The 14,524-nt window shown below is 43.2% G+C and overlaps 1 protein-coding gene across 1 annotated transcript in view; it reads left to right on the top strand.

Annotated features, from left to right (window-relative positions):
* Positions 1 to 14,524, top strand: part of FOXK1 (forkhead box K1) — a 55,033-nt gene that overhangs the window by 16,906 nt on the left and 23,603 nt on the right. The window contains exon 2 of the mRNA XM_063171734.1: positions 9,548 to 9,745. Within this exon, the coding sequence (XP_063027804.1) occupies positions 9,548 to 9,745 (198 nt within the window). The remainder of the gene's footprint in view (positions 1 to 9,547; positions 9,746 to 14,524) is intronic.

Here is a 14,524-nt window from a genome sequence, read left to right as displayed (position 1 = left end):
AAGGAACATAAAGAAAAGGTCTTGACCGTGATCAAGAAATGGCAATTTTGAATTTTCCTGAAGCATCATCCTTGTTCAGCCATCTTACTGCACTTGCTCTCTCAAGATTATTCAGTGAATAAGCTCAGGAAGCACAAAGGTTCTAAACAGCATTGATTTTGCAGTGTGCAGAGCCTGTGTATCCCATCTGAGATAAACACAAACCCACTCCTGCTCCTGCAGACGGGCCCTGCCAGTTGCCATGGGAGGATTGCCATGGGTACACGGCCACGGGAGGCTCCTGTTGGAATGCAGAAAACATCCTGGATCTTTGTTTTGTCCCCTTGAACACAGCTGAGTGACTTGGGATTTGAAATAATTAGGCTGAATTTTTTTTTAAATGGTGACTTCTCTGATTCAGGAAGTTTTGAAAATTTCCAGCCTGAGAGTATCAGCATGTGGCTGATGTGATTTGCCTGATAAAGACCAGAGCTTTTCTCAAAATGAATGAATTGCAGTTTGTTTTCTGAAAGGAGAATGCAGTCTTTGGATCATGTGATGCTTAAATCTGAGTCTGTGGTTACGTGCTCTGTCTTTTTTATAGTCCATGACAAACCTGCAACATTTTTGCTGGTACCTTCTTCTCTCCTTTCTCTGCTTGATATTTTTCCCTCCACCTTCTCTGTGCTGGTGGTGCCATCTGGAAGGCAAGCTAAGGGATCTGATCTGCCTGGCAACTTAGTCCCACCAAAAAGGAGATGTATAAATATGCCATCACCTGGTTTGCCTTGCTGTGCAGAGGTTTGGGTGGTACTGTTGGCACGAGGGTGAGACTGAGAGGAAATGGCAGAAGAGAAGAAATGGTGGTGGAGTGAAGGAAATGCCTCTCACAGCAGAGAATCAGGTTTAGATTGTGTTAAAATAAATCTACATGAGATTGAGTGACACAATTGATATCTCTTTGGGGAGATTATTTTTAAGGCAGACAAAACCAGTGAGCCATCCATGTGAGACACAGAATTTTACCCAGTTTCCCGTTACTCGTCCCAGCAAGTCCAGGAAAGATTAGGATTTCCAGCTAACTCAGATGTATTTCAGGGGAAAGACAGAAAATCCTTCCAGTAATCTGGAATTTATAGGGTAGTCAATAAAAATTCCACTAAATTGGATATGAGGAGTTCCTGATGACTTCAGTGTGAGTTTGGCTTTACTAAAACTGCATTTACATTATTCCTAGCACAGGAACAATACCTGAGGCAATGCCAGGGATCCCACAACACTGATGTTCAGCTACTTGTGCATCTGGTGGAACATGGCAAGAGAAATAATTGCTGGAACTTTTTCTCTAAGAAATTCCCTACAGAAGAAAATTTAAATTCATGAAGTAGAAGTAAGACCACTGTCTTTGAATTGAACTAATTATTTCAAACATGAGCTCACTCTCATATGCACACAGGCAGTTCTGGTTCAGTCTTGGCTGACAGATGAACTCCTTTGTGTATCTGCAGTGTTAAACATGACAGCACATATTAAATACAGTGAGTGTGCTGCAAAGCATGCAAGGCAAGTGTTTTGTGAGCTCAGGGTAACTCTGAGGTTAGGAACCAGTCCTCCAGATCTAAACTCATGTGGTGACTTACAGATTAATTATGACCAAACATCACAATGGGTTGCTCTGTCATTGGAGCAGTGGGGGAGATCACTGTGCTCCTTTATTTGCAGATGATCTCAGTGCTTTTTAAATCTAGTTTTCTGTCAGTTATGTTACAAAGAGTAGCAGTGATTTTTCTAGCTTTTCCTCTCATGAACAATAGTGGATAATGCCAGAGGCATTTTTGCAGGCAGCTCTGCAGTTTATTTCCTTATCCTGCTGCTGTTTGGCCAAGTGCATGTCTTGCTTTTCTTCAGATTGAGTTGATTCATTACAGGAAGAACAAATGTGGGTTCTGGACTTCACCATTTACTGCAGACCCTTTGCTTATCTCTTCATGTATACAAGTGATTTTTACCAGCCATGAGGTATTTCTCTGTGTGTTTGATAAAGGACTTTATGGGCAGGTCTTCAATATGATTTCTCTGCTTAAACTGCTCAGAGCAGGAGAACAGTTGAAAGGGAAATAGCAAATGCTGAAAACCCTATACTTTTAGACTGCAGTAATCTCCAAAATGAACCAAGCACTCTCAAAACTCTGGCACTTACACTGTCTGTGTCCCATAGCCAAAGAGTTGTGTAAGGAAAAGCATTATAGTGACTCTTAAATTACCATGGTGATAGGCACATGCTTGTGATGTGTATTTAGACTAAAAGGAGTAAAATGCATCTGTCTTCTTTCCTCCAGAACTCTCTGTAGCCTCAGTGCAGTTTTTTGTTTGGTGGAGATAGCACTACCCAAGTGGGTGATATAACTGGCTTCTTACTGGAATTGCTTGCTGAGCTGTTTAGGGGAAAAATTGTAGGGTAGGGAGTGGAACAGGAAATGTTGGATGATTTTATTATTATTATTATTATTTTATTGCAAGGGAGGGGTGAATAGTACCTAATCTCCAGTGACAGCTCACACAGCTTGCAGAGCTTGTTGTATGGTTTTATGACAATTGTTCAAACTAATATTCATTTTAATTCACTTGTGATTGAAAGGTGGTTTTTGTACTTGTGTTTTTGCCCACCTTGCTGCTTCAGGCTGCTTAATTCAAGCAATATAATCATTTTGAGCAAAATACTTGTGTTGATTATTCCCCTTGAGATGTAAGGGTTTATTTTATTTTCGTGAAGGTAGAGAACATTAATTTGGTTATTTTACTTACTGAAATGGGAGACATCCTTCTCAATATTTTGCAGTTGAAGTGATTTGTTTTGTACTAGTTGATGCAGTGAGGTTTTGTGCTATAGAAAAGCTGAAGTTCTGAAAAGCATTGCTGTCCCTGGGCAGAGTGCAGCACCACAAAGCAACAAGTCTTGGTCAATAAATACTCCCAGCTCAGCTGTTGCAGAGGTCACAGCAATTCTCAGAGCCTTGTTTTTGAAGAAATTAGAATCTCAGGTAATAATTCTTATCTCAGTCTGCTTATCTCTCTGTGGGCAGACCTTCAGGGCTTAGATATATGTTTAGTTAAGTGAAGCAAACTGTTATCTTTTTCTAACCAAATTTAGTTTCATTTTTGATGCACAGGTGCTTAAACTTTCCCGGTGAGTCTTTTATGTTGTCCAAGGCACGTCCTTTCACATTGCTTCAAAGGGTTTTGTGAATAGGGAGTGGATTTAGGATTTTCATAGATGCAGGCTTGTGGTTCTTTGCTTAGCTGGTTACAGAAGAGAAAGAAAAATGGGTTACAGGAGGTAATTGGGCAGTTTTCTGTAATGGCTGCTCTGTACAGCACCTGCACATTGATTGTAGCCTGAAATGTTGGTATTTATGGTACACATTCACTGAAAGGGTGGCAATTGTCCATCTTGCCCTCCATAGAATTATGTCAGGTATCTTGAAATAGCTGGTAAGGGTGATAGTCTGACCATGAGATGACTGACAGCAAATTCTCACTTGTTCTGAGAAACCCAACATGATTTTGGAATTTTGTGCATGGAAATAGTGCTGTATTCTTTGGGGTGAGCTATGTGTTACTGGCACAAAACTAATGATTTTCAGAGAAATTACAGGGAACAGAGAAACAGCTGTTTCATGAGGGTTGTTTGGGATTTTTTTTACTTTTACAAGGGTTTTTGTGGGCACTCTTAGTCAAACTTTAGCCAGTAATGGCACAGTTCTGTATCATCATGACGTGTGCTGTGATTAGAGCTCTGGCTGGCCACTTCTGCTGAATCCAAGGTATTTACTGATTGTAGAGATAACTGCCCCATCCTCAAGAGTTGGACTACTGTCCCCTCACATCACAGAATTGTTTAGGTTGGAAAGGACCTTTAAGATCCCTGAGTCCAACCATTCTCCCAGCACTGCCAGTGGCACCACTGAACCATGTCCCCAAGTGCCACATCCACACGTTTTTTAAATGCCTCCATGTCCCCAGCTTTAGACCACTGAACCATGTCCCCCAGTGCCACATCCATAGGTCTTTTAAATCCCTCTGTGTCCCCCAGTGCCACATCCATAGGTCTTTTAAATCCCTCCATGTCCCCAGGTGCCACATTGACTCATCTTTTCAATCCCTCAGGGACAGTGGTTCTGCCACTGCCTTGGGCAGCCTGTTCCAGTGCTTGACAACCCTTTAGGTGAAGAAATGGTTCCCAATGTTCAATATAAACCTCCCTTGGCACAACCTGAGGCCATTTCTTGTCCTGTTGTTTGTTATTTGTGAGCAGAGCCTGACTCCCCCGGCTGTCCCCTCCTGTCAGGAGCTGTGCAGAGCCAGAAGGTCCCTCCTGAGCCTCCTTTTCTCCAGGCTGAGCCCCTTCCCAGCTCCCTCAGCTGCTCCTCATGGACTTTGTGCCGCTCCAGACCCTTCCCCAGCTCTGGACACGCTCCAGCCCTTCCATTCCTCCCTGAACTGAGGTCCAGAGCTGGACACGGCGTTTGAGGTGTGGACCGTCCCTGCCCTGGTCCTGCTGGTCACACCGGTGCTGATGCAAAGTCAGGGTGATGGAGGGAAAGCTTGAGATACTGACTGTCAGCAGGGTGGTTACAGTATCTGCATGTTGAAAAAGAAAAGGGCTCTTGCAGACAGTCATGCTTAAGCAGGTTTTGAATGAAACCTGGGGCCCGTGGTGCTGTCTGATTCAAATTGTAAAAAGTGATATTTTTAACAGAGCACCTCCTACAATGTTTCTCGCTCGACCTGCATCTCAGCACTGTACCACAGATGCTCCTGGTGCAGTTAAACCCCCAACATTCAGGAATAACAGGATTTCATAAATTATGGTGAGATAAAGTAGACAAAGATGGTACCAACTTGCTGATTACAACACATGTGTTGTAGTTCCAGCTTACTTTTCTGGTTATTCCTTTTGCATGATGAACTGGAATGATGTTTATATATAACATAACATACTACATTATGTTTATATATATATATAACAGTATATATAAATATCATTCCAAGTTTTATATATGCATGTTATATGTATATTTTATATATATGTTTCACCTTGGCTTTCTCATGATTTGTTTTCTTTTGTCACTGCGCTTTTCCTCAGTGTGAGTGTAAAAGCATAAATCCAGCACAGTTTCCTGCCTCCTTTTAAAATCTTTAAATAGCCTTTTCTTGCTGTCATGCAGCATATCTTAGCAGAAGTCATTTGGTGCTAACAGAACTCAGGGTGGTTTAACAAAGAAGTCAGTGACTGTAATAGCTTCTATTGAACCTGGTACTATGTTTTGGCAAATGCATCTCCATTCCCTTTGCATCTGTGAGTAAAAGGTGCTTTGAGGAGGAGGAAAATGTCTGCTCTTAATAGAGCCATGCAGGGGATGCAGTCATTTTGTTGGGTTTTTTCCCCTAACCATCTTTCCTGAAGTCTGCTGTAGGGTGACTGTTTATGTAAAGTCTAGTGTTTCCTAGCACTTTATTTTCAGACTTTATGCAGATGAAATGTTTGTGGTCACTGTCACTGGTTCACCACATGAAGGATGCCTAATAGCATGGGAGCTGCTGTGCTGTCAGTGGGAGGAGCTCACCCAGGAAACTCTTGGAAAAATCTGTCTTGTGTAAAAACAAGCAAACAAAATTCTAGCAACATCTTTTATGTGACTGTAGCCATGTGTGGAATGTGCACTCCTCCTCTCCCCCTTGGTCTCCAATGTATATATAGCATGCATTCAGCCACTTGTATGGATTCTGTGCACTCCAGCAGGCAGCATGGAGCCAACAATCCATTTTCTGTGACTCTCTCCTGCCTGTAGTCCAAGAAGGCAAGAATTTCTGTGCCAGTTTGTGGAGGTTGAGGAGGCTGTTTGTGTGTTTTTAGTTTTAACACAAACTAAAAAAAAAAAAAAAGAGAAAAGCTTTCTATTCTCACTACCTTGCAAGGCATCCTAGAGAAGCTGGAACCCACAAGGAACTGATGAATGTGCCTTACTGTAAATGTGATTTCAGTCCATATAATTGCTGTGGCCAGGCATTGATTGCAGCACTTGTCTGTCTGTAGCAGATTATTGAGTAAACTCAGCAGATCTGTAACTGAGGCAGGCTCCTCCTGCCCATAACAAGACCAAAGATTTTGCAGACCATTAATTCATCCATCTAATCAGCTGGAAATTTCAGAGGTGCGTGAAAGAATTGTCTCTTGGGCACCCTTGAAAATGCCAGTTAACTTCATTATGCTTTTTATGTTGAGTCTAATCTTTGCTTTCAGATTGATCTTTTTCTCATAATGAAAATGTTAAGCAGGAGTAAAAGTTGTTGTTGCATCTTTGATAGGAATCATGCAACATGGATCAAATAGTAGAACTCAGTTTAAATAACCTGAAATATATACAGTAATCTTAAGGACTGCATGCTCAGTTCTGCTTGAGTTGTCTGTCTTGTCCTGCTTATCTTCTGTAGAAGTGTAGTTCTCAGAGGTTTAAGTCCTGCACTAATGTGCCTCACTCCCAATTAGGACTACCTGATATAATTTAAGTTTATCCTCTTGGTTGGAAAGAGGGTAATTAAGGGAACAATAGGAAAGCTTATTAAAATTGCATTCAGGTTCAGTGGTGTGAAAAGTGGGCTTCCTGTGACAAGATGTTCCCAAAATCACGTTTTTCTGATTTCTCAGTGACACGGTTCCCCAGCATTAGGCTGTGTGGATTTGAAGCAGTGGCCTGGGCTGTGCTGGTGGCCCTGTTTGCATTGCTGTGGTGGTTGTGATAGACTGGAACAATAACCTTAATCCCGGGCACCTTCTCACCCCTGGGGGAAGGGAGGAGTTCCGCAGGAATTTACAATCTGCTTTGCATTGCATTTCCATTTCTTGGGTCGCAGGTTTTTACATCGGGAAAAGCTTAAATACAGCCATGTTACCCCAGCTTGGCTTTGCAGGCAGTGTCAGCACTGAAGCCAGCACAGAGCAGGCTGCAGGACTTAGTAAAGCTGTGAACACCCTTGCATATATCCATATATCCTGGTTTTCCTGGGACTGGTTCCTTACAAAATGGCCATGTTCATGCTCATTACCATAATCCACAAAAGCTGCTTGTACATCCTGGGTTCTGCTTCAGTGAACTGGGAAGCCTGTCTGTCTAAAAACAAAATCTCAGCAGCCAAGGAATTGTTTGCTGGTGTAGTCAGCCCAGCCCAGGCTGTGTTTCTGTGCCTGGTTGCAGGCTGAGATTGTGGGTAAATCACATGGCTGGCTCTGGGGAGGCTGGCAGGGAAAGCAGGGCTGGATGGGCCTTGGCAGCACGGTTACTGCCTTACTTTAGACTTCACTTCTCAGGTTCACTCATGATTTTGGAAAAGTAACAATTTTCTTGAGATTGCCCACACTCACAGGCTGATGGGACAGCCTCTCACAGTGGTTTGGGTGCAGGTATCACTTTTTATCTATTATATTGCATCAGTGGGGTAAAGTTAAGGAGTTAAGGAGTTACTTTACCATCACCTCAGAGCAATTTAGGAGATATGGATCTTGCATTGCTGGCTCCTTCTGAAAAGGAAGACCTGAGTGACAGTGGGATAGAGCTCCTCGCTGCTCTGAGGCTGCAGAGGGGATCTCCTGGCCTCAGCCGTGCTGCAGAACTGCCTTAGGGCTCTGTGCAGTCAGGCCTGTTGATCTGCAGCAGGCTGGGATTGCACTGCTGAGCAGGGACTGATTTGTCCTTGACTCAGGTGTTGGAAAATGCTGAGCAGTTGGTGTTACAGCAGAGAATTCCATCACTCTGTGACAGGCAGCTTGGGTTTCCCTGATAAGGCCTTGAGAAATGATGAAGCTTTGCTTGTACTGGTTTTGAGCCTGAGTCCATGTGATGCTCATTGCAAATATATGGACTTTGAGCTTTTTCTCTTTAAGCAAATCCATGTAGCAGTACAAAGCTTAAAATCCAGGGCAGTGTCTCAACATCCTTGTTTCAGGTTCACCTCAGGAGGTTGGTGGTTGGTGCCTGCTGCTGGCAGACACTGCAAGGCATGAACGCTGCTGTTTGGAGCTGTGCCTTCATGTTGAGTCTGCAGGGAACCTTGTTTAGAAGGGTTAGATAAACACAATTAGGTTGCATTGCCAGCAATGATGTTCTTATTTAATGCATTAATGAGTGCAGGTGGCAGGACCTCTGAAGTGAATTAAATGCAATGCAAACTCCTGCTAGCAGAGCCACTGAATGCTGAGCCAGCTCATTTGAGAGATGGGGTGGGAGATGGGAATGAGCTGCCCATGCCTGAATGATAATTTTGAGCATTACCTTACAGCACAATCTGCTTGTGCCAAAGAACCAAGAGCAAGTGAGTGTGTTTTAGAGCTGCATTTCTGTCAATAGCACCATTAAGATAAGGTGCAGATTGACTTGCTTGTCACCTTGTTCTGGTTACCTGGCAGGATTCAATAATGTGCTGGTTAAAAGAATTCTGCTCAGCCCACACCAGCACTTACAGTGCTAGAACAACACCACCCAAATCCCTTTCTTTCCTTCTGTAGGCAAGATGCTGGAATCCAACACAATTACTGTGCTCTGCTGGCCTTTCCCACGGTGAAACCTGGTTTTTATTTCCTGCTGCTTTAACCTTAGTATCAGTGAAATGATTCCTGGAAAGCTTTTATTGATTGCACATGATTGTCTAATTAAAGTGCAATAAGAAGAATTGCAGAACACTCACTCTTACAGCCCTGTGCTCATTGTAGACATTGTAAATTAGAAAGCTTTCTGTTCAAATATGGAAAATGTCAGTGCTTATTTCCTTTTGAATTTCCAAGCATCTCCTGAAGGCTGCACTTGTGTGATTAATTTTTTTCCTAAATAACAATTTGGAAGAAATGTTACTTAGAGAAGGAATGAGGCCCCACAGGCTTGCAGGGGCCCTGTTGTAAACCTGCTAGCTGTAACCCTAAAGGGAGGCACTTCGAAAGTAATGTATTTTAATCTGAAACCTGCTAGATGATCCTTTAAAATCATGTGCACAAATATAAATGGATATCAATTATACAATATATAGAGACAAGTCTTTAAATAGTACTCTCTGATCTTACCTGGAGGCTGTTTCTTGCTCTATCTGGACTTTATGGCTGTTTTGTTTCCTATTGCTTGTGGTTTGATACTTTCTAGGGACTTGGATCTTGCTGAGATAGGTACAGTGAGCTAATAAAAAATAGATCCTAGTCCTTGATACATTGCAGGAACCCAAGAGTTTGTTGTTACAGGAGTGCATCTTGCTTAGTCACTGATTGAATACATGGCCTTGAGGAAATCACTGAATTTATCCAAATCTTCAGCTTGCATCTCATCTCTAGATGGCCATGATTCACTGTGAAGTATTTACAGAGCTTTATGAATGATCAGTAATTCTGCCCAAGACACGAGGCAGAAGGATCAGTAAAGAATGTTGGACTTTGAATTAATTAATGATGCTTCAACTGCATATAAAACTTCTCAAGTACATTCAGTATCATGTGTGAATCTGACTTTTCCCTTTCCTTCTCTTCCAGATGTACTTTCCGATTCCCTAGCACGGTTATAAAAATCCAGTTCACATCTTTATACCATAAAGAGGAAGTAAAAGAGGAAGCCTCAACACATCCCCTTCGGCCACTTTACCCTCAGATATCACCTCTGAAGATCCACATCCCGGAGCCGGATCTCCGGAGCGTGGTCAGCCCCCTCCCATCCCCCACAGGCACTATCAGGTAAGATGTTCAATTCTCAAAAATGTCTTCTCTGACATCAGTCTGTCTGCCCTGCTTTGTTCGGTATCCTTGGTGCAAGAAATGCCCCATTAAAAATAACTAATTAAATCTCTGATGTTCAAAATGATGGGAGACTGCTGAAAAAACGTTATAGTGGCCAGCAGTAGGGCACAAGGGTTTTATTTAAGAGCTCAGAGGGTTCAAGGGTAAACTTGAGTGTTGGTTTCACACTATAGAGTTACATATAGAGTCTATATTTGGCAGTGGAATTAGAAATATTTATTGAGAGCTACCTATATGCATGGAGAAAAGAAAGCAGGCATATACTTTCTATCTTAAGACTGCCTGTTTTATTTTTATCCCAGCAATATTCTGTTGTTGCTGGGTGGTGCTGCTGTTATCTGAAGTTAGGGACGGGGTGGCCATTGGCACGTGGTTTCCTGGGAATGGAAGGAAATGGGGGTAGGATGCTGACCATGTACTGAGGGGCTGGAGCAATCTAAATGTACATCTGGGCGAGTATCCTGTTTTGTAAATGATCTGATCAGTGGATGTGCATTAGAAATAAGATGAACATCAAGTTACTGTATGAAATATTTTCTTTCTTCTTCAGCAAAGAGTTGATGTTACAGAGTTTCAGTGAAATCTTTTAAAGTTAAATCTGTTACTTGAAGTATCATGCATTTTGTAAAGTAAAGCAGACTTTATGGTATAGGATGATGCATTAGAATTTTAAAACATGTGGGCATCAAAATAGCAAGAGTGTGCCTGGTAATAGTAGTAGCCTTTGGGTTGTTTTCTTGTCTGTACATTTGTAAAAAGGTATAATATGCAAATCTCTTCTGACAGCACTAATTCAGTGAGTAGTATTCAAATCTGCATGGCTGAGACTGAGACTTCAGAGTCACAATGAAGCTGGTTTGGGTTTGCATGATCCAGAGGCTTGTTTGGGTTTTTCCGACCGCCTTACAGAGCTGCACAGATGTGCAGTGCAGATATTCTAGAAAGAGGGGGCTGGAGGTGGCTGTGGTTTTAGTCCTCTGTTCAGGCACTGCTTTTGGTTTATATTTAACCTTCTCTTTTTAGATGAAGCTTGTTGCTGGGAGGGGAGGGGGATGCTTCCTTTGCCAACATATGGTAGTTAGTTTCCATTCAGTCATCTTGTGCAAAGCAGCACAGTGTGGTTTGTGTTACTAACAGAGGCTGTATCTTTTGACTCTGGCATATGCCTGCAACTGATATTTGATTCCCTGGGAATGTTTCTTTTGCATAAGGAGAAAGTGGAAATAGTAGTGTTGAGTTGTGCTCAGCCCCTAACGCAGTGTTTACTGAGGATGATTAATGATTGCATCCGTTTGTCTCGAGCAGAAGCTGAGCCAGCCAAGTCTTCAGAAAACCTCAAAAGACATCTGAGGTTTCGCTTGCTGAAGCCCTTTCATTTCCTAGTTCCTCTTACAGAGGAGGGACTGACACGTTTGTAAACATCCCTGCTCAGCCCCTTCAGCCTTCCCCTCTCCCCCAGCAGGGTCTTGCAGCTCTCCCCTGTGGGCCAGGCTTGGGAAGTGATTTGAGTGTTTCTGCCTGAGAAGGGAATGCTCCTTTGGGAGCATGTAGCTGTGCATTCTGGCCCTCTGACTTCCAGGGCAGCTCTCTGCTCTCTTGGTGGCTTCACAGCGCTGGGTGAGGCTGGCACAGTGTCCTCTCCTCCTTCCCAGAGGCAGAGCTGGGAGGGCTGGTGGGGCTCAGCATGAAACTCAGACCCCTCTCCCACTGCTGCCTTTGGGAGGTGGTTGCTGGGTTCTCCTCCTCCTCCTTCCTCTCCCCCTTCTAGTATTTACTTTCCTAATTTGGTGCGTTTGCCTTGCTCCTCCCTGATTGGCCCATGGAAAATTATTGCAGTTTGGAAATCCTGGGCAGGGTGAAATTTCCTTTTTGGAAAGTGGCTCCTGGCCCCTTTTTCCTGCCTCCACCCTGGTGTAGGGCAGGGGCTGTACCTGCTCTCCCCCCCAGATCCAGCCCTGCCCTGCTGACCCCCAGCCCTGCTCTGCCTCCCTGTTTACACTGCAGCTTGCTTCCCTGCCCGTTCTCCCCTGCAAGCTTCTGGGCTTTTTCCAGCCTATTTATTTTCCCTCTGCAAAGTGCAGTGCCTAGAGAGGGAATGAGCTTTAGTTAAACAAAACCAAACCTGCCACCCTCAGCAGCTTTGCAAAGCAAGATTCCTGCTTATTCCTGGGGAGAAATGTGCTCACTGTTTTCTCAGCTAGGTGTTTTGTCTCCAGGAGGGGCTGTGTGTGGATGTGTTTTGAGTGCTGTTGTACAGCTGTAAGGGAAAATGTTGGTTGGCAGCATGCTGGGAGGGTTGCAAGCAGGCATGGATTATTTGTTCCTGATTTGAGTTCAAAACTCCTTTTCAAAAAAATCAGACTTGCATTTTTCTTTCCTTTTCCAGAAAGGAAAAGGCCACTGTGGTTGTAGGAGCTCAGTAGAAGCAGTCTGCCATTTTGCACAACATATGAAAGGGCAGAGTAGCACTAAATTGCTCCTCAATAGGTTCAAGGCATTGAAAAGCTCTGTGAAAATCATGTGGGGTTTGCTTGAATTCAGCTCTACTTTTTGGAGATAAAACTGAACAATTTCAGGAGTTTAGGAACTGTCTGTCAGTACATGGCTTTAAGCTTCTGCACCTTGGATTTGGAGGCTCCTCTTTGAGTGACAGTGGTTCCACAGAGTTTCTCACCTATGCTGCAAACACTTCACTTTGCCTGATTTTGTGATAAATGCACAATATCTGCATGTATGTGACTCTGTTGTAACCCATGCCACAGAGTGGCTTGTGCTTGGATTATTATCAGGTCTACAGAGACAAGGTGTGATGCAGGACTCTATTCCTGATCTCAAAGTCTTACTGACTTGAAGTTTAGATTTACCATGTTTAGCTTCCTTTTTACTATGGTCTAGTCATTGTTAATGGCCCTGTAGCAGTAACTTAACTCAGTTTACCAAATAGCATCTTTCTGTAGCCTTGCCCCTCAGAGCTGGGGTGTTTTTAATATCTGTGAAAATTAAATTCTTTCTTTCTAATTGCTTCCCTATTCTACACATGTTCTCAGTGAGATATACACACACACAGACAACAATATAGAAATACTAAATGTCCTACTCTGGAGGTCAGTAGTATTATTCACATTTTACAGTTGCTACTTCTGCCTTATCTCTGCACTAGAATAACTTGGGGCGTGAACGTTTTGTCTTGTACTTGTTTGGGTTTTTTCACAGAAAGGTCATGGATTCTTAGCTCACAAACAAAGTCTTTATCAGCAAAAAAAGTTTTCTGACGTGTAGGAGTAAGAGTCCTTAGGGTCCTGTGAGAACTGCTTGAAAAGTGCCTGGTGAGGGTCAGTGTTACCAGCTAGACTGGTACATATTTGTGTGTGAAGCCAGATTAGGATTTTAACTGTTAGCTCTTAATGTGCCTGCCCATGTTTGGCTGTTACTAGAAGGGTTGATAACTAGTTTGCAATGCAGTTAATGGCATGAATAATGAAAGATCAACTTCTTTTGTTCTATAAGCTTGATTAGTAAACCAGAAGGTGTCAGCTGAATTGTTTGGTTTCATATGGTCCTTTTTTCACTGAGAGAAATGAGTTCAGTAGCACATTGCATGCTCTGATAGTGGATTACTCAGAGGTAACTGCAATTATCTTGACTTAGCCACCAACTTGTTTTGTGGCCTTTAACAGGTCATTTAAATTCATTGTCTGATTTTTATGCATGCATAGTGTAATTACTACTTCATAGGCGTGTGTAGTAGATAAATTATGTATTTATTCCTTAAAGCTCTTATTCCATAAAGCATGACATGAGTGTGTGTGAGCCATGTTCCATGGCTCTGCTTTGATCCAGACTAGGCTGGGAAAAAGGAGGGGGTTTTTTTATAGGCTCTAGGATAGCCATGCACTGCTGTTTCACAACCCTTGGGATTTAGCCTGCACTTGCACGTTTACTCTGTGTAGGGGAGGCTGAATGAAGCCTCGTTTCAGTGGATGCCTTCACTCACTGGAGCAGGATGCATAAATATTCCCTGTTCCATTTCGTTGAGGCTTTGCCTCTTCCCAGAGCTCTGTGAGCCATTGAACTGAAGCGCTGCTGAAGAGCTCCAAGGCAGGTTTTTTGCAGGCTCTTTTGCATCATCTCAGTTATACATTACTTCCTGCACTCAGGCAGAATGCACAGCTCAGGCAACTCCCACGGTTGGACAGAGAGGTGATTATTTTTAATCACCCAAGTCTCCAAACCACAAGCCAAGGAGGATGATGCATATACATCACATAAGAGAGGCAGCAGCCCGTGCTGGGCTGGGGAGCTCCTACGCATGTTTATTGCAGATAATGGACCGTGTGCTAGAGGACATGGCCAAGCCATGTGCTGGAGGAAGGGTTGCAGATGTCACCAGCTACAGGAGCACTTCCTCTTCCCCAATGAGTATGAAATGCTCACTGAATCCACAGTTGGAGTGAAGTCACTTCCTTTCCAGGGGAACCACTGGAGCACTGACGAGTAATAACAATTTCACCTTTCGTGGATAGCTCACTTTCTCTCACTTGTGGCTTGTTCGACAGCTTTGGTTTTCTTCAGCATTAAGCAGGCAGGGGAGCTCTCAGATTTCTCCTTTCACATCAAAATCCAGCTTGGTTTTGGCAGTCTCACCACTTGTGATTGCTTCTGAAACCTGTCTGAAACATGCAACGTGCAAGGACTTGCCTTTCTTTGAGTTACAAT

Source organism: Melospiza melodia, chromosome 18 (assembly GCF_035770615.1).
Source record: "Melospiza melodia melodia isolate bMelMel2 chromosome 18, bMelMel2.pri, whole genome shotgun sequence".
Classification (NCBI taxonomy): domain Eukaryota; kingdom Metazoa; phylum Chordata; class Aves; order Passeriformes; family Passerellidae; genus Melospiza; species Melospiza melodia.
This window is presented reverse-complemented; position numbering and strand designations above follow the sequence as displayed.